Source organism: Mauremys mutica, chromosome 25 (assembly GCF_020497125.1).
Source record: "Mauremys mutica isolate MM-2020 ecotype Southern chromosome 25, ASM2049712v1, whole genome shotgun sequence".
In the NCBI taxonomy this organism is placed as follows: Eukaryota; Metazoa; Chordata; order Testudines; family Geoemydidae; genus Mauremys; species Mauremys mutica.
Genome location: NC_059096.1, coordinates 4,467,849 through 4,494,168, shown reverse-complemented (window position 1 = coordinate 4,494,168; position 26,320 = coordinate 4,467,849). Strand labels below are relative to the sequence as shown.

The 26,320-nt window shown below is 48.0% G+C and overlaps 1 protein-coding gene across 3 annotated transcripts in view; it reads left to right on the top strand.

The window, feature by feature from the left end:
- Window positions 1–2,148: 2,148 nt before the first annotated feature.
- MLLT6 (MLLT6, PHD finger containing) overlaps window positions 2,149–26,320 on the top strand; it is a 70,318-nt gene continuing 46,146 nt past the window's right edge. The window contains exons 1-7 of one of the 3 annotated variants that reach the window (XM_044999544.1): window positions 2,149–2,565; window positions 7,555–7,634; window positions 14,581–14,635; window positions 18,044–18,153; window positions 20,031–20,134; window positions 20,976–21,069; window positions 23,899–24,003. In XM_044999544.1, the coding sequence (XP_044855479.1) occupies window positions 2,457–2,565; window positions 7,555–7,634; window positions 14,581–14,635; window positions 18,044–18,153; window positions 20,031–20,134; window positions 20,976–21,069; window positions 23,899–24,003 (657 nt within the window). In that variant the 5' untranslated portion in view covers window positions 2,149–2,456. Of the gene's footprint in view, window positions 2,566–7,554; window positions 7,635–14,580; window positions 14,636–18,043; window positions 18,154–20,030; window positions 20,135–20,975; window positions 21,070–23,895; window positions 24,004–26,320 lie in introns of all 3 variants that reach the window. The other 2 variants (XM_044999543.1, XM_044999545.1) reach the window with 2 other exon arrangements.

Here is a 26,320-nt window from a genome sequence, read left to right as displayed (position 1 = left end):
TGAACAGGTGCAATATAAAGGATGCTAAACTGGTGATTATTAGGGCTGTTGGAAAAGGTTTCCTCTCTGCTGTCTGATGTGAATATTTTTTAAAGGCACAGTATTAAGTGATATACCGGCCTTTTACAGATCACCTCTTCTAAGGGGAATACTATGTTTGCACAGAAAAAGAAAGTTGATCGTTTAAAAGATATTCGTCCTGATTTGTGGCACTGTATATCAGGAATACTTCTTGGGAAATCAATGGAATGATAGGGGTGTAAGTGAGAGGGGAATCAGGACCACTGTGTTGCATTTCAGATTGGCTATTTTTCTCAGCAATGTCAGCCATTCCCTGGACTGACTTCAGAACAATAGCTGACCTCCTAGCCATTCAAGTTTGCATAACAGGCTGCAAAAGTTTTTAGGTGTGTCTATCTTTGTGGAAGTTGAGATAAAGTTTGTTTTTTTCCCTTCTCTGAAGTTGCTGAACTTTCAAGATTATCTGTCCTTATGGCTCAGCAACCAACCAAAGACTAAATAACAAGCAAAGATCCCATATGGTTCAGTGATTTCTTGGTTAAGCTTCTATCCAAGAGGCAGCATTCTCTTATTCTTTACATGATTTCTTTTAAAAACAAAACAACAACAAGAACAACTGAGATTTACAGGAAGGGAAGTATGTTTAATATCAACTATCCAACTTTAAAATCCTCTTTTTATTGAGGTTACCCTCTTCTGTTCCTCAGCCAGCTCTGATCTCTTATGCAACATGTACTACTAGTACAGGAATAGAATTGAGCAATTTAAAAGGACACCTACCTATTAGACCCCTCCTAAACTAGTGCAGGATTGTCCCTACACTCTACTTTTTTCTGTTGCTTTGTCCAGTCTACTTTTTAGTGCTTTACTCTCTGGGACAGACAGTGTTGCCTAGTGCATGGGGCACCGGGTTGGGTGTCTTGAGACCTGGTTTTGACCTGCTGTATGACTAGGGCAAGTTATTCCTGCTCTCAGTTTCTTCCCCACCCTTTGACTATGTAGACTGTCATATTTTATGGGCAGTTGGAGGTTGTTTGTAACTCTGAAAAGTTCGTAACGCTGAACAAAAAGTTATGGTTGGTCTTTCAATGTTCAGTTGTAAACTTTTGACTTTAACAGCTTTGAAACTTTACTATGCAGAGGAAAAATGCTGCTTTCCTTTATTTTTTTAGTAGTTTACATTTAACACAGTTCTGTACTATAGGCTATAGGCTAGGACTATAACAGTGTTTAAAAGAGAACTGGCTAAATTCATGGTGGTTAAGTCCATAAATGGCTATTAGCCAGGATGGGTAAGAATGGTGTCCCTAGCCTCTGTTTGTCAGAGGATGGAGCTGGATGGCAGGAGAGAGATCACTTGATCATTGCCTGTTAGGTTCACTCCCTCTGGGGCACCTGGCATTGGCCACTGTCGGTAGACAGGATACTGGGCTAGATGGACCTTTGATCTGACCCGGTACGGCCGTTCTTATGTTCTTATGTCCTGTATTTGCTTCTTCTTTTTTTTGACTCTGCTGCTGCCTGATTATGTGCTTCTGGTTCCAAAAGAGGACTGTGGTTGACTGGTCAGTTGCTAACTCTGGTGTTGGTAACTCCGATTAGTGTCATCATAATCTAACTCAGTGTACTGTAATAGTGCTCCTTACACTATGCTTTTCCAGCTACACTTTTAGTATTTAACGTCAAGATATCCTTACGCAATGGATGTGAAACTGGCAGGGCCATTTTCCTCCCTGTTCCCCTGGCAAGATGCTTTTTCTAACAGGTGCCAATGGGTTAACAAATAATTATTTTAGCTTGTTAGGAGCCAATGCATGCCAGACGGTGGCGCTGGCGGTGCCCCTATCTGTCAAGAAGGAATTGTGTAGATAATAGGATTTGGGGAATGGTCCTAGCTGATCACTCCGGAGATATCCAAAGTGACTGGAGTGGGGAAGCATCCCAAGTTTTGCACACACGTACGGGTGCATATTTAGATTCCTGGTCAGTTTCCAAGGGGAAAGACGCTAAAGCGAGGAAGCAGGGGAGGAGAAGAAGAACAAAAAAGCTCCCTACCCATCAGGCTCCTGTCTTTGAACCTAAGATTTTACAGAGCTTCTACGTAGCCATGATTGCTGTATAGACTGGAGAGCTTGTGTGTGTGTGTGTGTGTGTGTGTGTGCGTGTATGACTGTGTGTGTGTGTCTGTGTGCGCCTGTGTGTGTGGATGGGACTGTGCCACCCTCCAGCGCCTGCCTGAGCCCTTAGCCAGCGCCTGATTGTCTCCTTGCGGGAACAATGTGGGTTTGCGCTGGGGGTCCCAGAATCCTGTCCCCGCCTGTGCAAACCGTGTGAAAGGCAGATTTTGCGAGAAGGGGGCAACGCACGGAGGAGGAGGAGGAGGAGTGTGTCCGTAGCGGGAGGAGGGGTGGAAAAAAGGAAGCCCTCATGGAAGTATGAAGGAGATGGTGGGAGGCTGCTGTGTTTGTTCTGACGAGAGAGGATGGGCAGAGAACCCGCTGGTCTATTGCGATGGACACGGTTGCAACGTGGCTGTACATCAAGGTAAGGCGGGGAGGGGAAGACCCCTCTCCCCAGAGCCGGGCTCGGCTTGGGGGGAGTGGAAGGGGTGTGGGGAGAAGGGAGGGGGGAAAAACCCAGATCCCCGCCCCCCTCCTTTCCAGGCACAGAACAGTGATGGGAAGCTCTGAGCCATCCCGAGCTGGGGGGGGGGTAGAAAAAAATGGGTGTGGGGGGGCTTTGTTTTATCCCTATTGTTCGAAATAACGGTATTATTGATGGGCCCTGCTGCGGTGTAGGGGACTATGCCCAGGTGGCGGAGCAGGGGGCAGGAGCAGAAGCGGTTTGGGGACCCTGGTGCGTGTCACCATTGGGGTGGGAGTGAAGGGGGTGGGTGGGATTTTTTTTGAGGGAGGGGCGCTAGGTGGGGAGTGGGGTCTTAGCCTCGGGTGCTGAAAGCAGCAGCACACACACGGGAGGCGCCCGGGTTGTTTACTATTCGCTGTTGTTATGTTTGGGAGCAGGGTACACTCTGGGAGTCCTTAGCAGGGTGCAGTGACCTCTGGCTGCGTTTCCCCTGCTTCCTTCCGGAGGAGCGTGTGGTTATTAGGAGGGACCGGGGTAGGGGGACGTCTGTGGGGGCAAGCTCCTTAGGGACAGTGTTTGTGGGGGTGGGATCTGATGGGAGGTGCAGACCCCCGCTCTGCAGGCGGGGCAGGGGCTTGCAAGAGGTGACAGAAAGGCAGGGAAAGGGACCGGGGCTGGCAGCTTTAGCGGATTATTAACGTGGGAGCGGGCGGGCCGCAGGATTGCGAAGGGGGTTAAAAGACCCCTCTTGGCAAGTGTTTCTTCAGCTCCCTGCTGCACATGGCTGGGATATTAATGCCTCCCTGGAATGAGTTAACCCTTTCGAGGGGCAGCACCGGGACCCTCTCACAGGCTGGGTCCTGCAGAGGGAGGCAGCCCCACTTATCCTGCCTCCCACCCCCAATAAGGATCACTTGCATGTGTACATGACTTTACACAGCTGGAAATGTTGCCCTCCTCAGATCGGTGGGAAATAGTTGTTTTAGTGGAAGCCCAGCAGAAGCAGAGATGGTGAAAAGCTGAAGAAGCATAAGATTATCACGTGACTTTTGTTTAATAATAGAAAGTATCCTGCTCTCACCTGGTGTCTGTCTATCATCATACACACCCCAATATCTATCTATCTATCTATCTATCTATCTATCTATCTATCTATCTATCTATCTATCTATCTATCTATCATCTATCGCACTGCCCTAACTGCCCCAATAACAAGGAGGTGAGTGAAACCAGACAGTCACTACACTCTGCAATGAACTCACAGCAAAATGAAAAGAAAGAAAAAAAGACAGAAACCGTCTTTCACTTGTGGGCAAACGCTGCTCCCAAGTGATCACTTTGTATCTGAGCTCTGAGTCCTCCTCAAAGGAAATCTGCCCAACACGTTCAAAAGCCAAGCCTCGGAACTTAAATTCATAACTCTGCTAGACACGAAAAATCACGGACTTAATAAAGACACCAGATTTATGGCTCATAACAACAATCTGTAACTCACTAATCCTCCTTTGTCCTAGGACATCAGAGGTGAAGACTGCCCACTTGTCCTTGAATGGTCTCTTGCAACATGTGCTAACGTGTGCTAACTCCTGATCTGTTCCACCTTGTATTTAGCTGTGACACATTTACCTTTCCCAGACCTGAAGAAGAGCTCTGTGGAAGCCCTGAAGCTTGTCTCTCTCACCAACAGAAGACATTACCTCACTCACCTGGTTTCTCTTTCTCCTTATTATACATAAGCCAATAACCATCATTATTGTACATAAGCCAATATCTATCGTACCCCAATATTTCTTTTCCTCTTGTTCTCTTTCTTTCTAGACTTTCTTATACAGGTTGCTGTGATTGGGAAGTTGGGCATTCCTCTGTGGCTTATATGCCAAGCTCGCACCTGTAAAAAGAGGTCATTTGCAACCAGGCAAGCAAGGGGAAGTTAAACAGAAGCAGGGCTGCCCAGAGGATTCAGGGGGCCTGGGGCAAAGCAATTTAATAAGAAAAAGTTGCAATACTATAGAATACTATATTCTCATGGGGGAAATTGCCCCACTTGCCCCCCCCCTCTGGGCAGCCCTGAACAGAAGAAGCAGAGCGTGCAGGGGAATTCTCCTCACAAACAGATGCGGTGCCTCCTGTCATAAAAGAGTTTATTCCAGGATGCCTCTAATGATCTGTTAGCATGTAGTTGGTCACTCTGAAATGACACTGGCTTGTTGTTTTAATGTCACTGGTGTAACTCTTCTACTTCCTATTTTTGTAATACCAGAAACTTGAGGATATTTTTCTTCACTACTGATTATTGGGAATGGGGGGAAGAAGGGCACTGGCTTCTGTGCCCCACCCCCGGCCCTGAACATTAACACATATGCTTTTAATTGGTAACTAGGACAGTTCCCGCTTTTACAGTGCTTTATGAGTCTGAAATGTCTTTGTGTACAAGCCAATGCAATTATATTGGGACTGTATATGTTTACTACTTGCTGCAGAGACAGCAGAGCAGGCACAGAACGTTGTTTTGGTAGGGCCTACAAAACCAACTTCTAGTTTATAAAAGCCTGAGTCATAAAGTAGTGTATAAAGTATCCTACAAACTAGATGTTTAGACCTGGAAGACTTGCCTCCTTCAGGTTATAATAATTTTAAGGGACATCCTATTTGATATCCTTGCCACCCTCCCTTACTACAGTACCTATGAACATGGTATTTGGATATGATTTTGGCATACTTTAAATTTTCTCTTCCAAACAGAGTTACTTTGTTAATTTATCTATTTGGGCTTTTTCAACACCAGCAAAGGTAAACCATGTTTAGCTTTTGACTGCATGAATAAAATAGAGCCAAAAATGAGCTTACTTTAAAACTTCACGTTAGAGCTGGTCAAAAAATGGAATGCAATTTTTTGTGAAAAATGTCATTAAAATGTTGTCCCTTTTTGTTACTCAAAATTACATTTTTCAACAAAAGTCTCAAAAGCAAATTAAGAACATTTTCAACTCTGGTCCATGTCCAGCTTATATTTTCTTTCTTTCTCTCTTCTTGTTCAAGCAACAGGCAGGGAAACTAATCATGTCTTCAGCTGAGTGCTTGCCTCTGGCAGTAAGCCCATTGCTAAAGATGGACCCAAGGCACTCCTCTGTCATTGCTTTTATATAGTTTCTATTTTCTTATGTGTATGCCTTGGCTCGTCCTGGAGTGAGCCAGCCCTTTCAGTTTAACTCCACCACCCCCATTCCTCCCCCCGCCCCCCCATCTCACATAAAATCTCAGACATTAGAGAAATGGAGAAAACTTATAGTGGCCCTGTCCTGTCTATCCCCAGGGAACATCACATGAGTGCTTCCAGCATTATATTTTCAGATGCTTTGTCCAACCTAGTTTCAATGTTGGGGACTCCATTCCAACTGTCAGCTCAGCTTTGAAGGTTGAGTAAGGAGGATGTAATTTGTTCTTTGCTGACGGGTCCCTACATCCTAGCTGGAGCATGAATGACCCTACCCCTGTCTTCTCTTTGCTTCTGTTGCTTTAAACCCACATGCATCCTTCCAGAGTCAGCAACACTTTCTTAAAATCCAGCAAGTACATCCCTTGATGGGTTAGATAGAGGCACTGCTGCTGAAAGAGGTAGGGCATCCTCACGTGACATCGCCAGTCCTTGGAAAGGATTATAATGGCCAGGATGTCGGCTTGCCCCATGGCAGAAGGGAAGCAGGCCGATTATAAAGGAGAGAGCTTCTGTTGACACAGAGGGAGCTGGAGACAATCAGTTATGCTGGGAGAGCAAAGAGAGGGGAACATTTTGATAAGAGTAGGGTGAAAATATGAAGATTTCATGGATGCTAGCTGGAGGCTGTTACATTAAAGTGGAGCTTCTTCCCCACGTTGGTCCAAAATAGCCCAGATTTGGTGACCTTCCTGGCATGCTGAAAAAGGCATCTCTTTGACAGGGTTTTTGGAGAGGGCTAAGGGCATGCTTTTTACAGTGACAAAGAGATGGAAGGGATTTTATAGTTGTCTGGCTGGCAAAGTTCCTGGTGAAACGATTGCTTTAATGCTGCTGTGATTTTACTGTATTATTAATGATGGTTAGGGCACCTAGAGCCTTGGATAGGAGTCTTTTTAATTATTTTAAATCTAAATAAAGCAGAACCGGGTGGATTTGAAATTGGCTGGGGATTGTGGGAGTTGTCTCTCCACTCCATTTAGGTCAGATTTTCCAATGAGCTCAGCTCTCATTCAGGCCAGATTTTTCAAAAGCTTTCTGCATGTTGGGTGCTGACCTCTTCTGAAACTGGCCTGAAGTGTCACAGTGAAGCTGCTGAGTACTTTGGAAAACTTCCTCACTTATTTAAGTGCCGAGCTCAGCTGAAGATCTGGCTCCAGTTGTGGATCTAAGGAGAATGTTCCTTACCTTTAAAGCCCTCCTCTGCAGCCTAGAGCTAACTGCATGCCAGACAGCTGCTAAGGTCCTGTAGCAAGGCCTTAGTTTTGAGAGCCAGACAATCCTGGGTTTTATTCCCCACTCTGCCAGTAAGGCAAGTCAGTTTGCTGCCTTGTGCCTGTATTTACAGGGTGAAACTCCACAACCTGCGTTATGCTGCAGGTCAGACTAGAATTAGATGATCTAATGGTCCCTTTGGCTCTCTTTTTACAATGCACTAAGGTCTGCAGGTCTGACCAGAGCTAGAGGATGTTCTACAACAGAGTGGGGGTGGGGGTGGGAGAAAGAGGTGGGTGTATTGTGTTGTGTTGTATTGTATTGTGTTGCTTGGTGGTGGGAGTCGGGAGGATAAGCTGCTGTTTAATTTTAATTTTGGCTCTTGTAATTTAAGTCTGGCTGCCTATAGCTTTGGAGAGACAGCCCCCCCCCCTTTTTTTTTGTTTGTGTATGAATCTGAATAATTTAAACAAACAATGAAAAAGCCGAATTAATTTTCTCCTGCTTCCCCCTCACAGCTTGCTATGGAATCGTCCAGGTTCCCACCGGACCCTGGTTCTGTCGAAAATGTGAATCTCAAGAGAGAGCCGCCAGGGTGGTGAGTACAAATCACACCTGTCTTTACACTGAATAGATTATTCTGTTCCCCGTTTACTCCCCAGGAGTGGTCCAGTGGGGTAGGAAGTGGAACTCAGGAGATGTGGGTTCTCATCCCAGCTCTGCTGATAACCTTAGCCAAGTTACTCAAATATTCTTCCTCCTATTGAAGTTTAATAGGATTTGAGTGCCCAACTCCCTTTGAAATACCCTGCTTGATTTAAATCAAACCCATCTTGTATAGACAAGGCCAGAATCAGTAGAAGCCTGGTTTAAGAGTGCCCACGCAGCCTTTTTCACTGGTTTAACTACATTATTTTAAATCACAGCTTTAGTTAAACTAACGTAGACAAACCCTTGCTATGTATTTGTGCAGCACCTATCACAGTAGGGCCCCCTGTCTCAGCTGGGGATTGTAGGGGTCCTGGCAATACAATTATAGCTGTTTCTCCGATGGACACACATAAGTGAAGTGAGTTGGCAAGGAGCTCACGCTAAGGGCTTGTCTACACTGCAGAGTAGTAAGTGGAAGAGTTAGGAAGAGAACCCATGTCTCCTGGCTTGCAGACCCCAACTCTAACCATTAGATCCCACCCCCTGTTGGAACCGGGACTGCAAACAAGACCTGACTCCCAGACCCCGACCCTTCTCTAACCATTGGGAAATGCTGCTTTTATATACACTGTGGTAAAGAGTATGGAATGTGCCTGAAGGTGGTTTTATCTCACGCAAATAGTTTCCTAACAGAGAGTCAGGACAGGAACGGTAATCTGGATTTCACGCCCCTCCTCCCCGTCGCCTGTGCAGAGGGAAGGACACCCTGCTGCATTAGTTACAATGCAAACAGTGTCTAAGCTGAAATAATATACACGCACATGCAAGTCCTCCTCGGGGGGGGGGGGGCCCTCACCTGTGAACCTGGTGAGGACTGTAATGTTTCAGCAGGAGACTATGCCCCGCAATCTACCTTCAAGATAGCAGGAGAATAATGGCCCTGCAGGTGGTTCTTCTTTTAACTCACCCTCGGTGAAATCTGTTGGACAATGCATAGTGGGCTTCAGTCATGCCATTCATTCATGTGACATTCAATCCTGGCTCCATAATAACCGGACAGTGATAATCTTATTTCCTAAGAAGAGCAGGGGGTGACTGTCTATCTAAATCTCTTACCTTATGTGTATTAGATGCCAGCAGTCCTAACAGCAGATGCACAGATGGGTAAATACCTAGAAAGAGTCTAGTCCTTTGATGTAGGAAGCTGTGCATCTGGTGATCAGAGTGAGGGACTGACTCAGCTCTTGTGAGTTCTATGCTGAGCTCTGCTAGCTATTTACTATGTGGCCTTGTGTACCACAACACAGTGGATTGGGTAGTACGCTGACACCTAGAAGACGTGGGTTGTGTTCCTGGCACAGCCAGAGTCTGGTGGCTTTGCTGTGCCCTAGTTTCGTCCTCTTTAAGAGGAAAATTATCTGCCTCTGGGTAGCCTTGGTTGCAAAACACTGCTGTAGAAGTGCAAAATGTTCTTAGTATCCCAGTGGTAGGATCCATTGGCATCCATATCTCACTTGCAGTGATTGGCTCTGAGCTAAACTCCACTGAGAAATAACAGCCAGGCTCTGATAAGGTTTTGCACTTACATAGCTCTCGCCATATGAGAATCTCAAAGCACTTTATAAAGATTAAACCTTACCTCCCCCCAGAACATGAATTGGGTGAATATTTATAGCCTTGTTACAAATGGGGGAACTAAAGCACAGGGAAATATATGACTTGCCCAAGGTTTTAAAACCTAGATCTTGTGATTCCATACCCCTGCTCTGACCACACTCCCTCGAGCTGGGAAGAGAATCCAGTAGTCCTCGCTCCCAGTTCCCGGCTCTAACCATTAGGTTGTACTCCCTGCTCTAGAATTCCTAACTTCTAGGCCCCCCCGCTCTAACTTTTAGGCTCTGTTCCTTTCACAGAGCTGGAAGGAGAACCCAGGAGGCTAAACTAGAGACCATGTAGGTTGAATGTAAGGAAGAAGTACTGCTAATCCCTACTCAGAACCCCTCCTCAAATTCGCAGGTCCCTAAAGGCTGCTGTGGACGTTAGTGTGCTTACAGTAAGCAACTGAAAACCTATTCCACTTTGTAATCAAATTGTCTGGGAAGCCCAGTGAGCTGCAATGGCCCGGAGGGCGGCTTTAGCTGTCTTTTAGAAGCAGGGCTATTAAAAGTCTTGTGTGGGACTGTTAACCCCTCTTGTTATGATCAGAGCTTTGCTAATCGCATGGTGGGAGAGACACTTTGATCTAAGGGTTGGAGAGGAGAGTGTAGGGGCCTTTTCAAGTGCAAATTTCTTATTACAGGGCTTCAGTTTACTCTGTTCTCTCTGGGCTTTTCTGGGGTTTCCATGCGGATCATGGGAGCAGCTCTCCAGTGCCCTCCCTGGCAATCCCAGCCCAGTCAGCAGAAGTGTGCAATGCAGCCATGACTATTCAAATGCCAAAGCAATACCCAGTGTCTTTCATTCTTGTGCTGGGGGGGAGGAGGGGTTAATGCTGAGTTCCTGATGGACTCTGCCATTTCCCCCCACGTTTCTTATTATTTTTAATATTATTTAGCGCAGGTGAAAGTTGCCTGTTTGACAGCCCATGAGACTTGAGTCTCTTATTTATCCAGAGAGCAGGTACAGCATAGACCAGGAGAGCAGAAGCTTCCCAAACTCTGCCCATGACCAATAATTTCTCAGGCTATTTTTATATTATATACACATATTAATGTGTATTGCACTAGAGATCAGAGACCATGTGTGCGGCTGCTCACATACAACTACAAGATGATTACAGAATAAGGGTCTGATTCTCCATTGTCATGCATCTTCTGCAGTCATTGACACCAGAGCAAAGTGGGTGTGAAACGTTATCAGATCGGAGTGGTAGGATCTGATGCCCAGTTTGCACTGGTGCAAAGTGCATGGCGATACAGAATCAGGCCCTGGTGCAGCTACCCTGTTGCAAACCCCTCCTGTAGACACAGTTTGCGCTGGTGCAGCATAATTTCCTCTGTTTTGAAATGGGTCTAATCTGCCCTGGGGCATATTGTGTGTGTCCCACCAGCATAAAGCACATCTGCACAGTCGCTAACACCCCATTGTAGAAAAGAGCTCAAGCCTATAGAAGAGGTTACCTCCAGGGGGCAGAGAGGAGTTGGATCTCCATGGCCCCTTCAACTATAGATGTTTTTGACGAGAATGCCAAAAGGGAGCAATTGTTTGTTGCTAACTGTGATGGTGATTTTTCTAACTCGGGACACTGTTCCACTGAGGAGTGGAATCTCTAGAGCTTGTTACATCCACATAACACAAAAAAGGGCCCACATCCACTACTCTCCCCCCCCCCACTCATGATGATGGCCCCCATAACAACAGCTGGTCATAAATTTTCAGTGGAAACATTTTTTTTGACAGAAAATGGCTTTTTCAACAAAATGAACATTTTTGCAAAAAAAATAATCAAAAAATCAGTTTTTCATTGAAAATTTTCAGGGTTTGGATTTTTCTTCCCAAACCTGAAAAACTTAAAAGAAAAATGTCAATAAAAATAGAAAATACATTTTGTTTGCCTTTAATTTTTTCAGGGGAGGAAAAAAAAATTCTCTCCTGCAGCCTCTTGTCACAAACATTAGTGCGAGGTTGGAGGCACGAGTTTGCCAGCATCAGACACGCTCCTGGGAATACACATTTGGGTACAGAATCCATGCCAGTATTGGCACAGCCATCTTGAAAGCTCATTGTGGGTTGGGGTCGTCCAACCAGGGAGCAGGAAAAATACCATGTGAGCCCTCAGCTGTCACAAATAGTCAGATACAAATTGCCAGTGATACAAAAAAGTGTGGAAAGAATTAATACTGGGACTCACCATCTGCTGTGAGGTACTGGGTGGATCCAACGTCCAGGGCAGGGTGTGTTAACGAGTCTCCACTTCCATTGTGCCCTCCGGCCATTTTAATTAGTGCAGCCAGGTGCGTGTTCTTGAGCCAGGCTCTTGTCTGTTCCCTCCTGGCGGCTTCCTTTGCGGGAACTGCAGGGGGCTGGCTGGGTTTGGGCAGGTCTCGCCTCCCCTCACCACTGGAGGGCATTTCCTCAGCCCCCTTTGGCTCCAGCAGCCTCCCTGGTCGTGGGGCTCCCTCTCCTGCTTCCGGAGAGGCTGGTGGAGATGGGAAACAGGCCCAGGAAGGACCCGCAGCCTGGTGTGAGGCAGGGAGTTGGTCTTGGGGGGCTGGTGGTGCTGTGGAGGGGGCCCGGGGCTGAGTTGGGTCTTGTCTCCTCCCCGTCCGCCATGGCCATTTCTCTCAATGGGGCCAGCCCCCCTCACCGCCACACTGCACTATCTCTGGGGCCACTTCCTCACTCTCTGGGCTGCCTGCCCCTTTCCCTTCTCCACAGCGGGCAGCCGGCCCTCGCCCACTGAGGCCCCCTCAGTGACCGGCTGAGGGAAGATGGCGAAAGGTGGACGGGGGGCTCCAGCCATTGGTCAGAAGGAGAGCTGGGGCGGGGCTCCCTTTGGAATTCCGGCCTCTGCATCCTGGTGAGTCCGAAGCCTGCAGCCAGGGTGAGCTACAGCAGGGCTGCCCAGAGGATTCAGGGGCCCCGCCGCCGAATTGCCGCCGAAGGCCCAGCACTTCAGCGGCGGGTCCCGGGGCGGAAGGACCCGCTGCCGCGGGTCTTCGGGGCACTTTGGCAGCGGGTCCCGGACCGGAAGGACCCCCCGCCGCCAAATTGCTGCCGAAGACTCAGAGCGGAAGAAGCTCCGGGGGCCCGGGCCCCGTGAGAGTTTTCCGCGGCCCCCGGAGCGAGTGAAGGACCCCGCTCCAGGGGCCCTGAAAAACTCTCGTGGGGGTCCCTGTGGGGCCCGGGGCCTGGGGCAAATTGCCCCACTTCCCCTCCCCTCCCCCCCCGGGCGGCCCTGAGCTACAGCCCTGGGCAGAGGGCCTGCGCTAGGGTGACCAGATGTCCTGATTTTATTGGGACAATCCCAGTATTTGGGGCTTTTTCCTATATAGGCTCCTATTACTCCCCCGTCCCCATCCCGATTTTTCACACTTGCTGTCTGGTCAGCCTAGCCTGCGCACAGCACTGACAGCCCCAAGCATCCAGAAATAACGAGCCAGACCAAAATCACACAATTGGCTGAAAAATCCTGAGATGATTTTAAAGCCCATTTGGGTTCTTTTTGTTTGCCTGCGGCTTCTTGAGTCCTGGTTTCTCCACAACCACAAGGGCCAGAAATTTACTTTAAAAAAAAGCTGGGAGTTTAATGTAATTCCATGACTACAGGAGCTGGGATTTTAACATCAAACATTGTGAGACTTGTGATAAATACTCGTGAGTTGGGAATGCTGCTGGATTTTACACTCAAAGCGGTAGCTACTGAGAGCACTTTATGACCAACCCATATTATGTGAAATATCTTCCCATAAAACCATTACAGGTATAAAAATTGGTGCCTGGGCCCTGATAAACCATGGACAGAAAAAGGTGCAGGATTTTTTGAATTAATTGTTTCCTGCGGATGCTTTGCCCATCTTTGAGCTGAAACCCTCCAAGCTCATTTCACAGTCATTAATAACTCTTGGGCCTAGAATTGTAAAGGCTTTCAGGCATTGCCACACTCAGTGTGGCAATGCCTAACTGAGTCTAAATCTCTTTTTCAAAAGGGATTGAGACACTTAGGAGCTAAAATTGCATTGCCAGTTGATAGGATTTAGGTGTTGCAATGCTGACCACAGCAGCATCTAAATAGCTTTAAAAATCTGCTCCTTGTTCACTACTGACTGAGGTTGGACCAGTGACCTAGAAATGAAAGACGCTGTATCCCCTGAGCTAGCTTCCTTCCACCAAGTGTATTATCACAATGAGGCAAATAGAAAAGTGACCCTGGCTTAGATCCTCAGCTTGTGTGAATCACCATAGTACCACCGAAATCTATGGAGCTATACCAGTGGTTCTCAACCCCTGGGGGTATGCAGAGGTCTTCCAGCAGGTACATCAACTCACCTAGTTATTTGCCTAGTTTTACAACAAGCTACATAAAAAGCACTAGCAAAGTACAAACTAAAATTTCATACAGACAATGACTTATTTATACTGCTCTCTATTACTATACACTGAAATGTAAGTACAATATATATATTCCAGCTGGTGTATTTTAGAATTATATGGTAAAAATTAGAAAGCCAGCAATTTTTCAGTACAAGTAGGCTGTGTCACTTTTGTATTTTTATGTCTGATTTTGTAAGCAAGTAGTTTTTAAGTGAGGTGAAACTTGGAAGTACGCAAATCAGACTCCTGAAAGGGGTACAGTAGTCTGGAAAGGTTGAGAGCCACTGAGCTACACCAATTTACACCGGTTAAGGATCCGGGCTCTTAATCACGCACTGGATCCCTCTGGTGTAAATGCAGCACTCTGGTATTAGAGAGATAAGGTCAGTGTGGTAACATTTTATTAGACCAACTTCTGGGGGAGGAAGGTACAAACTTCCGATCTACACAGAGCACTTCTTCAGGTTGGGGGCAGGAAGCCGAACAGCTCAGTCGGAAGGAAGCAGAGTGACTCAGACACTTTACTTCCTTTCCCAGACCTGAAGAAGAGCTCCGTGTAGCTCAAAAAGTTCATACCTTCAACCAACAGAAGTTGGTCCAATAAAGTATGTTACCTCCCCCACCTTGCCTTTCTCATGTCCTAGGACCAACACAGCTACAACACTTAAAACACTTTGGTATTGCAGACAGGACAATATCTGGCTCTGCTATCAAGTATCCTCTCTCCCCTCCCGCCCCCTTCCTCTCAGTGAAGAAAACATCATCCCACATAATCCAGCCATGTGCTAAATGAGAACATCTCTGTCCCCCATCCCCTACCAGGAATCATACTAACCTCATTGTTTCTGTTTGATTTCAAGAGATGTGAGCTGTGTCCCCACAAAGACGGAGCCCTGAAACGGACCGACAATGGAGGTAAATGCCCCTGCACAGAGTAGCCAGCTTGCTTTCTCATTGCATTGTCTGCTGGGGTGATGGCAGCACCAGTTCCCGATGCAGAGTAGTGGTTAATAACCCAGAAATTACCGCACTCATTGTCCGTCTAGGTTGCCAGTGCTGGATGCTGTCTAGGTTGCCAACCAGTGGACAATACTGAATGCTCCAGAGGAAGGAGTAACATCTCTCCTATCATACACACATGTGCCTCCTAATGTACCTACAAAGGCAAAACTATTATCTGGAAAAAATCCTTCCTGACCCCCATCTGATATTCTGGTTTATGCCCTGAAGCATGGGGATGGCCTTTGTAATTTTCACCTAAGATAGTGTCACTGCAGATGCTGCTATTGTTCATATAAATATATAACCTACTAAATTATTTACTTCAATCATATGCTGTAGCAGTGAGTTACAAAGGTTAATTATGCTGGAGAGAATACCTCCCAGTAGGGATAAGAGGGGAATTGATTCTCCGAGAGAGCTATTCAATCCTTGCCCTCTCTGCTGAGACTTCCAGCAAAGGAGTCGGTTAGTGGGGAGGCAGCATGGCCTAGTGGATAAAGAAGAGGTTCTGTTCCTAGTTCTGTCACTGGGTTGCTGGGTGACCTTGGGCAAATCACGTCACCTTCCTGTAACTTAGTTTTTCCCCATCTATAAAATAGGGAAAATGATACGTCCTTGGTAAAATGCCTAGAGATCTGTGGAGGATTAAGAGCTAGGTATTCTTATCATCATTACTAGTGGCTGTTGGGATGATGGTTCAACTTAGGTACTTGTCCCCAAGAAACTGGACTGAGACCCTGCAACTCATTGCACAGAGACAACTGAAGAGCCCTCAGGTGGCCGCAGTTACTAATGAATAGATGTGGAAGGCTGAGATTTTTATTGGTAAATGTCAGTAAATGTTGATTTCACCGTACACACACAAACTGGTGAAAAAATATTTCCATCGATAATTAAAATGCAAAGTAAGAAAAATGCTGCTTGAGAACTTCTTAGAATTTGATTTAAGGATATTTGCTTTGTATAGTTTGATGTGATGTTGACAATTTTTGTGTGAACGGTTAGTAAGCTTTAAGTCTATGAATCTCAATGCCTAGTGTCATTAAATAATTATTGTCTGACCTCCGCTATTGTCTGTCCCCCCCCAAATGTCCCGCCATTATGAAAATTTTAATAGGTAATTGAAAATAACTGCTTAAAAATAAACATAGATAGTAGATATTGACGTTATGAAAATATAAAAATTTAATTTTGCCAAGCCTACGAATCACCTAGGCTTCGTCTGAGCCAGTCAGCTAAACTGGAAAGAGTTCAGTTCTTTTTAAGGTGAAATGTTTTCATTTTGGATGAGCTGCCCCTGCTGGCTGGAAGGCAAAGCATGGTCCTGACCTGCAAGAAATTTGTGGCTCAGGTACAAGAGTTCTCTGGTCTGGAAGGAGTGGGCGTAGGGGATTTGTGTACCTCTGGAACATAGCAGCCCCTGCTGGCTATCCTTCAGACTGGCAATAGCATAGGCTCCCACAGAACATCATTGCTCTGTTCTCTGGGCTGCAGTAGCCATGAGAAATGCAGGGCTGAGATAGGCAAATGACTAGGCAGGGGTGAGGTTGGGAAGAGGGGAAAAACAGCTGTCCAGTCTTCCCACACAGGCACTTGGTAGGGTGCTCAGTGCCTGTCCAGAGCTGACCTGTTCAAAACATGGGGAGGGTAATGCTGGTCCCAGAGGCAGCTGGTCCAGAGCCGGCTGGATGAGAAATGTCTTCCCCATTGGATGCAGAGCAGGCAGGGTGGGATGGTGCATGCCTCAGATCAGTCAGGGTGGACAGCGCCCACCCTGGTCTTCACTAGCCTCAGAATGAAAGATGAAAGGAAGCAAAGGGAGCTGTCCCACACTGCAGAGTTTCCTTCCCCATTATCAGACGTCCCCAGCCTCTTGCTGCCTCGAAGCATGATGGAGTTTGGTCTCAATGCTCACGGCTTGCAGCCAGCAACGTAATCAGCTCTGCAGAGTGACTGTTACTTCTTCAAAGCTGCTTATTTCCCTGCAGTGCTGGTGAGCCTGCCCCTGGGTCGCACTGAGACCATCAGGAGTTGGATCAAATGGAGAGAGCTTTTCTCTGATGTCTTCCCAGTTTAGGGAAGGAGCTCATGAGGGCCCCTGAGCTGCAGAGAAGGGACTTTAAAGGTGGTGGGACCATTAGGTAGAGCCAGCTACACGATAGCTGCCTTGCCACAAGGCTAAGGGCACAACTGCAAAAGCCAAAATACCACGTTGGGGGATTGTATTGTAATAACATGATAGTCTTCTTCCACTAACGTTATGATGTCGTTTGGGCTGTGCCAACAGGAACTAGAAGTGTTATAACCATGTCACTGGATAGCGTGACAGCCGCACTGCTTACAGGGCGGTGAGATGATCCCGTAACAACGGAGTTTGGTCCTGTCTACGTGGGCCAGACCATACTGTGTGCCACCAAGATTCCTCCCAACGTGGTAGATTAGCTAGTAGAGAGGGACCCTAACTGTCTCGCTGAGCTAATGCTGTCCCAGGCAGGGTGGAGATTCTGCTTCTGCATCTGATTCCATTGAGGATTCGGAACTTAACAATCAAGCTGGGGGAGGGAGAGGGGCTGCTGAAATGAAGGGGGACTTTTCCTCCAGACTTGTCCCAGCCGCATCTTGTGGAGAGTTGTCCTTCTCCCAGGTGGCTGGTGGTTCTGGCTGGTCTGCAACGATCTGGGCTTCAGATCTCGAGTCGGTCATTTGTGGGGAGGAGTGGACATTCTAAACCTGCTCTCCCCAAGAAATCTCGGTCCCTTTAGTTAATATTTGAAGGTGGTATCTAGCTATCTGTCTGTCTACAGAGGATGGCCATCAGTTCTTCTTCATGTTCACCGATGGTGGGACAGGAAGGAATCAGCTTAATTTGAAGTAAGACAATGTAGGTCAGATATTAGGAAAACATTTCTAACTCTAAGAATAATGATGCACTGGAACAGGCTACCGAGGGAGGCTGTGGAATCCCCATTGTTGGAGGTTTTTAAGAACAGATTGGACAACCTCCTGTTAGAGGTGGTCTAGGTATAATTCATCTTGCCTCAATGTGTGGGGATGGACAAGATGACCTCTTGAGGTCCCTTCCAGTCCTATCTGTCTCTCCTTCTCTCTCCCCATCCACTGATCATCACCATAGGATCTGAGTTCCTAACAAAATTTTCACAATCAAAATCTCAAGGCCAGGCTGTGATTTAGTTTAGTTCCCTCCCTTCCAGCCTCCTCCGAACCTTGATTCCATCCCGCTGCCCGTTTGCTGTCCTCCCCAGGTCTCTGGCATCTCATGGGGGCCTGCTGTGATCTTCTCTCTCCCGTTTGCCTCCCCAGGCTGGGCCCATGTCGTCTGTGCTCTGTACATCCCTGAGGTGCAGTTCGCCAACGTGCTGACCATGGAGCCGATTGTCCTGCAGTACGTCCCTCACGACCGTTTCAGCAAGGTGAGGCTGCCTGAGGAGGCAGAAGAGTTATTAGAGCTAAAAGATTTGGTTGGCACAAGGACAAATGGGGTTAAACTGGCCATGAATAAACTTAGGCTGGAAGTTAGAAGGATTCTGACCATCAGAGGAGTCCCTCTAGGAGCAGCGGGGAGAGCAAACAACCTAACTAGTTTTAAAATGGAGCTTGATATAGTTATGAACAGGATGATATGACAGCCTGCCAACCCCTGAGCACACCTCCTTGTGGCATGGCATGGCCCCAGAGCTTAATTCGTGCCCAGGCTCAGTGCTGGCGCCTCTAGGCTTGCTGTGTTAGTTATGAAAGTAAAAAAAATTGCTTGAGTCCTGGCACCTCTTTCATTACAAATTAAGCCCTGCGTGCCCTCTCTTCTCTCTTCCTCTTGTCATGCAATGATTTACTAGTAGACCAGAGTACTTAGACCAAGATCCCACCCCCCAGCCCCAGGAGGCTTATTTATTAACTCTTGCACAGAGTACAAACTCCTTAGCTCCTCAAATCCACCCTTCTTCTGGGAGCTAATTCAGACAGGCCTCCTCCCACAGTCTCCACCTGGGCCTGTGTGCACTTAGCCAGGTAGACTTCTACCTCCTGCTAGCATCTCTATATGCTGCTTTCCATGAGAGCCTCTTTTCTCTAGGCGCACCCTCCCTCAGCTGAGCTCTTACCTTTTTATCAGGTGCAAGGGGGTTAATTATTGACGGGGGGCTGGGCTGGGCTCATTCTCCTTAAAGAAGCCCTTTGTAGGTAGACTGAGCCCTGCCTCCTTTTAAAGGGGCCAACCACTCTGTGACATAAGGGCGGACTCTATGATCCAGGAGGTCTCTGTCAGTCCTTTCTCTCTTTACTCCAGATGCCCCCACCTCCATATGGTCTTTGTTGGGCTTTTTCTAATTCCCTGCATTTCCTGTCCACTTTGGGTTCATTTCCAGGTATTTTATTCCCTTTCAAAAACATATACTAAAGTGAAGTCTCATTAGAATTCTAGAATCACAGGGTTAGAAGGGACCGCACGGGTCATCTAATCCAATCCCCTGCCAAGATGCAAGATTTGTTGGGTCTGAACCATCCCAGGCAGATGGCTATCCAGCCTCCTTTTGAAAACCTCCAGAGAAGGAGCTTCCATGACTTCTCTAGGCAGCCTGTTCCGTTATCCTGTGGCTCTTACCATTAGAAAGTGTTTCCTGATGTTTAAATCTGCTCTGCTGTAGTTTGAATCCATTTCCTCTTGTCCCACCCTGTGGCAATTCTGGCAAGTTACCTTGATTTCCCTCCGTTGTCATGGCTCAGCTTCTGACTTGTGCCTTTGCATTCCCATTGTCCTCACCCGGCCCTTGCCCAGAGAACACTTCTCGTTGTGTATGTATGCAATGCCCCATATTGTGGTGTGAACCACTTGTTATTGGGTGGGGGGGGGGAAGAATATGAGTGGGATTAGACCGCATCTGTTCCTCCCCCCCACATATTATTAGGGGATGGCAGGAGTGGAGCTTCATCTACCTCAAGCATTGCAGGGAGAATGGGGATGGGTCTCCCTTTGACCCACATGTTATGGGGAATTTGTGGGCTGAAGCTCTCTCTGACTCACGGGTTATGGAGAAACATGTGTGGGGAGGAAGGGGAAGGAGGCTGTTATTGGGATCAATGGGGCTGAGGCTGAGTGGAATACTGAAAAAGAAACCAGTATCAGTGTCACAGGAAGGAACTGACACGGCCCAATAGAGAGAAGTTTGGGAAGGTCTTTGCTGCATATGGAGCAGTGTGCGTGGGATGGGGAAGGCCTGTCCTTTGGCTGCCCATTGCATGGCCTCCATGGGGCTAGGGGGATGGCTCACAGCCCTCCGTTTCCTTTCCCTAGACTTGCTACATCTGCGAAGAGCAGGGCAGGGAGAGCAAAGCAGCCTCTGGGGCTTGTATGACCTGCAATCGACATGGCTGCCGGCAAGCCTTCCATGTCACCTGGTGAGTCGCCGCGGTAACAGCCCCCATCCGCTGTTTTGTCTGCCACAGCCTTGAGGCCATGTTAAACAACAGACAGGACCCCACTCCAAGGGGGACTGGGCAAATAACACTGGCTTTATATTTTGGGGGGGGGTCCCCCTCACAACTACCAGAGGTGGAGGAGAGTCCCCAGGGTTGTGTGAAATTTCACAAGAAGGAGGCATTCCCAGGGCGGGGCGGTGAGTGACGGGGAATTCCCTAGGACTGGGTGAAATCCAATGACAGAGAGGCTGCCTCACAACCCAGGGATGCTTTTTCACAAGCACAGGGCCTGGAACAGCTTAATCAGAAATATGTGATTTTCCCATCTAGGGTGACCAAATAGCAAGTGTGAAAAATCGGGACGGGGTGGGGGGTAATAGGAAAGCCCCAAATATCGGGACATCTGGTCACCCTGGTCCCATCTCTCATGTACCCTCAGAGCCTGTCGATCGCGGGAAGGTTGGAATTCCCTGCCTTGTGCTGGGAACAGCCTGGCTTATGAGATCTTGTCCCTTGGAATAATCACATATTGCTCAGACTAGGCCTCAGCTAAATGCAAAAATTACGAACAGAGGTGGTAGAAAATGTTCAACGTTTCCACTAAAACATTTTGCGAAAATTTTCCCCACCAGCTTAGAGAGAGGTTGAAATGGTTCCAAAGTGTCGAATTTTTGGTTAAAATTTTCTCCCACCGTTTTTAAAGTCGCCCCACCTCCCCCCATCACAAACCATTTATTGAACAGGCCAGGATGGGAAGCACTCAGCACCTGGCCTGTTGAGGTTTATGCTCTGCCCTGCCCCCCAATCTTGTGTATTTCAGTGCCCAGATGGCCGGCCTCTTGTGTGAAGAGGAAGTCCTGGAAGTCGACAATGTCAAATATTGTGGCTACTGCAAGTATCACTTCAACAAAATGGTGAGTCCCTTTGTTTCGCTGGTAGGGCTTATTCCCGCTTGAAAGGGGAGGCAGCGTCTTGGGGGTTGACCCTGGATCATCCCAATGCCTGGCAGCAGGAGAGGATCTGAGGACATTTTGGGCAGACCGTCTGCCTGTGCCATGGACGACTGCCTGGTTCTCTTGCTCCGACAGGGCTAGCAGAGCCTGCGAGTGGCTACCCTCCCTGACCTTTGACCCAAAGCACTTTAAAACTATGGAGCTGGTTCTGGCCCCCTGCTCCCGTCCCTGTAGGGCACTCTGGGAGCACTGAAGGGCTGTAAATAAGCCTTAAGGGGCCGGGGGGAGGGAGAGAAATTCTCCAGGTGCAGGAGCAGGGTAGGGCTGATGTAAGCTGCCCATTACTGCTCTGGCCTAGGTGGTGGTGTTGGGACCAGTAGGGGACGTGTCGGGGCAGGAGGGAATGTGGTGCTACAGGGCTCTTGGTACTAAGGGGGTTCTGAGCCGTTGTCCAGACCATATGCCTTCCTGAAGATGTTGCTGTAAGACAGAGCTGCCCTATTTATGCCTGGAATCTGGGGTGGCCCAAAGATGGCATGAAGCCACCCAGGAAACGCGGCACAGAATCTGGCCCTATCTATATATACAGCCCCATCAAAATGCAGCCACTTCTGGGGAGGAGGCTGGCACGCTGCCCGGCATTCAGGGTAGATTTGGGGCAAGAGGAACATGGGCTCCTCCTCATTACATCACTAGAGGAATAGGAGGGAGAGGGACCCTTCCCAATTTAGAGACCCCTCTCTCCAACCCTACTGGAAAGGGCACCTAATCCCCTGCGCTCTCGGCCACTCCTTTGTTTGCTGGCTTTTCCCAATCTCCTTCCCGCTTATCAGGGCTGTCACATTCAGTGTCTACTATCTCCGGCCTCCTCCCCAAAGTCAAACCAGAGGCCACATTCCTGCTATGTGGGTCCCTTCATCACCCAGGGCAACCATGGTCCTGTATCTACTTTTCCGAGGCTCTGATAGGTGGCAGGGCTCCCCAGCAGCCACCTCACCAGGGGTCTGAGAACAGAGCTTCCCTCACCCAACATCTTACTCAAGAGCATTGGCCTTATCTAGGAAGGGAGCCTGTATGTAGAAGCCAAGCAGGGGGGTGGGGTCGGGTCTGGTTTGGGCCTATCTATATATATCTACCCGTGTGAGCTGAGCAAGGGTTTAGGGTGGTACAAATCAGGTCAGAGTGCCGTTGCTGGCACAATTCACCTCCTCCTCATAGGTAAGCTCCTCTCCTCCTTGCTTACAAAGCTCTCACACCCAGGCTGGGCCTAGCTACTTCCTCCGCCTCATGCGTGTCTTTGTGCATTGGCCATGTGTCGGGAGACCAGATGTCCCGTTTTTATAGGGAAAGTCACGTTTTGGGGGATTTTTTCTTATATAGGTGCCTATTACCCCCCACCCCCGTCCCGTTTTTTCACAGTTGCTATCCGGTCATCCTAGCTATTTGGCATACAGGAATTGGATAGTATCCCTTGAAGCAGTCTGTGAGCCCTCTAGAGCAGGGGTAGGCCACCTATGGCCCGCGTGCCGAAGGTGGCACGTGAGCTGATTTTCAGTGGCACTCACACGGCCCGGGTCCTGGCCACCGGTCCGGGGGGCTCTGCATTTTACTTTAATTTTAAATTAAGCTTCTTAAACATTTTAAAAACCTTATTTACTTTACGTACAACAAGAGTTTAGTTATATATTATAGACTTATAGAAAGAGACCTTCTAAAAACGTTAAAATGTATTACTGGCACGCGAAACCTTAAATTAGAGTGAATAAATGAAGACTCAGCACAGCACTTCTGAAAGGTTGCCGACCCCTGCTCTAGTGGCACTCAGAGCAGAAGTATGCATGTGCAACTAGGCTTGGCATGTCAGTTGTGTGTACTAAACGCACTTGGGCTCCCCGTATGGTTTCTTCACACCATTATTGTTGTGTAAAGGGCAAAAGGCACAAGAGGAGGGATGTGAAGTGGAGCCACATTTAAGAAGCGGGGGGCGGGGGGGAAGGGCTGTCCATCTAACCAGATGGAGAGGGGAAATAAGGGAAAGCATGTCTCATTAATCTCCTGTCCTCATTCAGCTCTCCCAGGAGGTTGGCAAGCTGTAGATTATCCTGCTTGTAATCTTCTTTCTAGTGAAAGGGTGAAACTCCTCCATCCTCCCTTCCCAAGACCGGTCCAACATGTGCAGATCCAGCAAAGGATCATGTGCCACTGTCTTAGGCCATGTCGACGCTACAGGTGTTACAGTGGCACAGCTGCAGCTATGCCATTGTAGGAGCTGTAGTGTAAGATGCTTTTATGTCGACAAAAGGGGGGTTTCTGTCCCTGTCGGTAATCCACCTCTCTGAGCAGTGGACAAGGGAAGAATTCTTCTGTTGACCTAGCCACGCCTACACCGGGGGTTGCCTCGGCTTAACTACAGCATTCAAGGGTGTGAATTTTTCATACCCCTGAGTAGGGTGACCAGATAGGATGAAGAAAATATCGGGACACATTGGGGATGAGAAGGGGGGGGAGTCCCATGGGCGGAGCAAAAAAAAAAAGCAGGAGTGCGAAATATCGGGACAAATTGAGTCCTGACCGAACATCGGTTGGGAGGCGGGACAAACGCCTAAATATCGGGACGTCTGGTCACTCTGCCCTTGAGCGACATAGCTAGGTCGATCTAAATTTTAAGCGTAGCCGAGACCTTAGTCATGATTTTGCTGTAGTGCTGAAGCTTTGGCCCTAAACTCACCATTGGTTCTTTGTTTTTTGTCTATTCTCCATCTCCTCCCCCCACCCTGCTTATCTCAGAAGACATTGCGTCACTCTGGAGGCAGCTCCTTCATCGCTGGGAGAAGAAGCCGGTCTGTGTCACCCGCTCAGGAGAAGCCCGTCTCCCACCATGAGAGGCCAAAGAAGGTAATGTTCCCCTGGGTATGCGTCTGTGCATTGAGAGAGCAAGGACTTGATCATATGGGGTGAAAGAGGGGAGAAGAGGGGGTGGAGGACACCGGTATCCTGTCTGAGGTGTCATTGCCATCCAGAGGTGTTCACAGCTGGAGATTTGCCCGTTGGGCTGCGTTTTCAAATCGCACTCTAGAAATACCTGCTAAATTTGGAAGCATAGCCATGGTGCATGTGAAATGCTGCACGTACAAAGGGAACACGTGCCAGCAGAGGTGCCCATGTAGCATGCTTCCCCTCCCTTCCCAGCGACTGCTCCATACGGAGGACAACAGTCTAGTGCTGCTGCCCGCTAGCAGAGTTACTCCTTTAGCTCAAGTGGGAAGAGTCTGTGCTGTGGTGCTGAAAAGCAGTGGGTTCAAATGCAGCTGGTGACTTATGCTCGAGGTTGTTATGCTCACAGACTTTGGAGGTTTTGCTTTCAAGGACCAAGAAGTTATGGGTCATAAAACTTTAGCCAAGTTGTTAATTGTAAACAATAAAATAATTCATAATAACAAGGAAGGTGCATAATTAGTCAGATTAAGCACAGTCACATGGATCCTGCCCTGCGGTGCAAAACTAACCAAGGAAATATCTCATTTTGGTTAAATGATTATTCTGAAGAATGTCACACTCTTTGTCTGTCTGGAATGATAGTTATTTAGATGAGTAAGATGTGCTCACTGAAATCACGACAGTATTACATGTTAACGAGAGAGACAGTTATGTGCTCTCCTATTGTCCACATTGATGTCTTCTGAGACTTTATGGATCAAATTCTGCTCTCAGTTATCCTGGTGTAAATCTGGAGTGACTCTACTGAAGTCATTCAGCTTTGCACCCGTGGAACCGAGAGCAGAATTTAGCTCATTGCACAAATGCAGCTGATGGTGCCATGCAAACTGGAGCAGGAACTCCTAAGATCTTGCCATGGGTGGTGTCTGGGGATATCTGGCTTGCTAGCTTTTATTTTGTCTTGTTTTAATACTGCAGCCCTCCATAAATAAATAAAGCAATTCAAATCCAGCACAAGCTGGTAATAACCAAACTCCAGAACTCCCTGATGGCTTGTTGGGTGATTTCTATGGAATGAGTTGGGTGGGTCTCAGCCCAGTTCCCAGTGGGCAGGCAGGTCCACCTTAGAAAAGCAACATGGCTGCAGTGAACATGCCACCTGACTTCCTTCTTGACAGCCCCTGCCGAGAGGGGCTGAGTGGGTCGCGAAGATTCATCTCCCCTCTCGTCCCTATTGAGGGGTCCATCCAGATCTGGGTTGAGGCACATCGGCCAGTACGTGCGAGCACCGTGTAGTACCTGATCTGTAGTCGAACATGGGAGACGTCAGTTTCCAGGGATGCTTGTATAAATTCATATGCACCCAATTGCTGACTCTGAATGGGCAAATTTCCTGGTGTAGACGAAGCTAAGATGCACTGGGATATATTTACTCCTCTTATAAGTTGCAGCTGCTGGGAAGGAGGGAGAGAGAAAGAGCCTCTGTTTCATGGATAGAGAGAGCTGGAGCTTGGCACAGGGTAAACAGCTGTAATGGAACGTGCTATTTTTAGCCAGCACCAGCCAGAGGGGTTGGGGGAGGGGGATGGGATCAGTGTGATTGACAGGAGCTTTGGAGATCCCAGCTGGAATTATAACTGATTGACGCTGCGAAGGTCAGGGACTGTAAGACGGTTCCTATATTTACACAGACTTTGGCAGCGGGGGTGGAAGGGGCGGGATCATTGTCATGTGCGTGGCAGGTAGGAGCTTAGGTGGTGCCAGTCTCCAGGCTGAGGCTTGAAAACAGGTTGGCACCAGAGGGGACGCCAAAGCAGGAGGAATGTATGTTTGTTTACAGGCATTTCGGCAGCGCTTGCTGCTGTTGTCATGTCTGGGTGCCTCACAAACATGGATGGACTCGGCTCCACAATTCCCCCCCAGCCCTGGGGGGATCATTGCTGCGTTTGTACAGCCCCTAGCATAGTAGGGCACAGGCCCATGATTCCTAGAGCTCTACCGCCATGCAAATAAATAATCATAATCGTAATCATTCCCCCAATACAGATGGGGAAACTGAGGCACCAAGACGGCTAAGTGTAAACCTCCTCTCTCGAGGGGGATGAAGCAGCTGACATGAGAATGGTCATGAAGCACCCGGCCTTGCCCCTCCACTCCCACTGAAGTCTGTGTGAGTCATGGGTGCTCAGCAACATACAGTTAGTTGTTAAGGTGCAGGAATTGAAAGAATTGAACTGAATACAGATTGTGCGGGTACCATAACCGTGTCTAATGC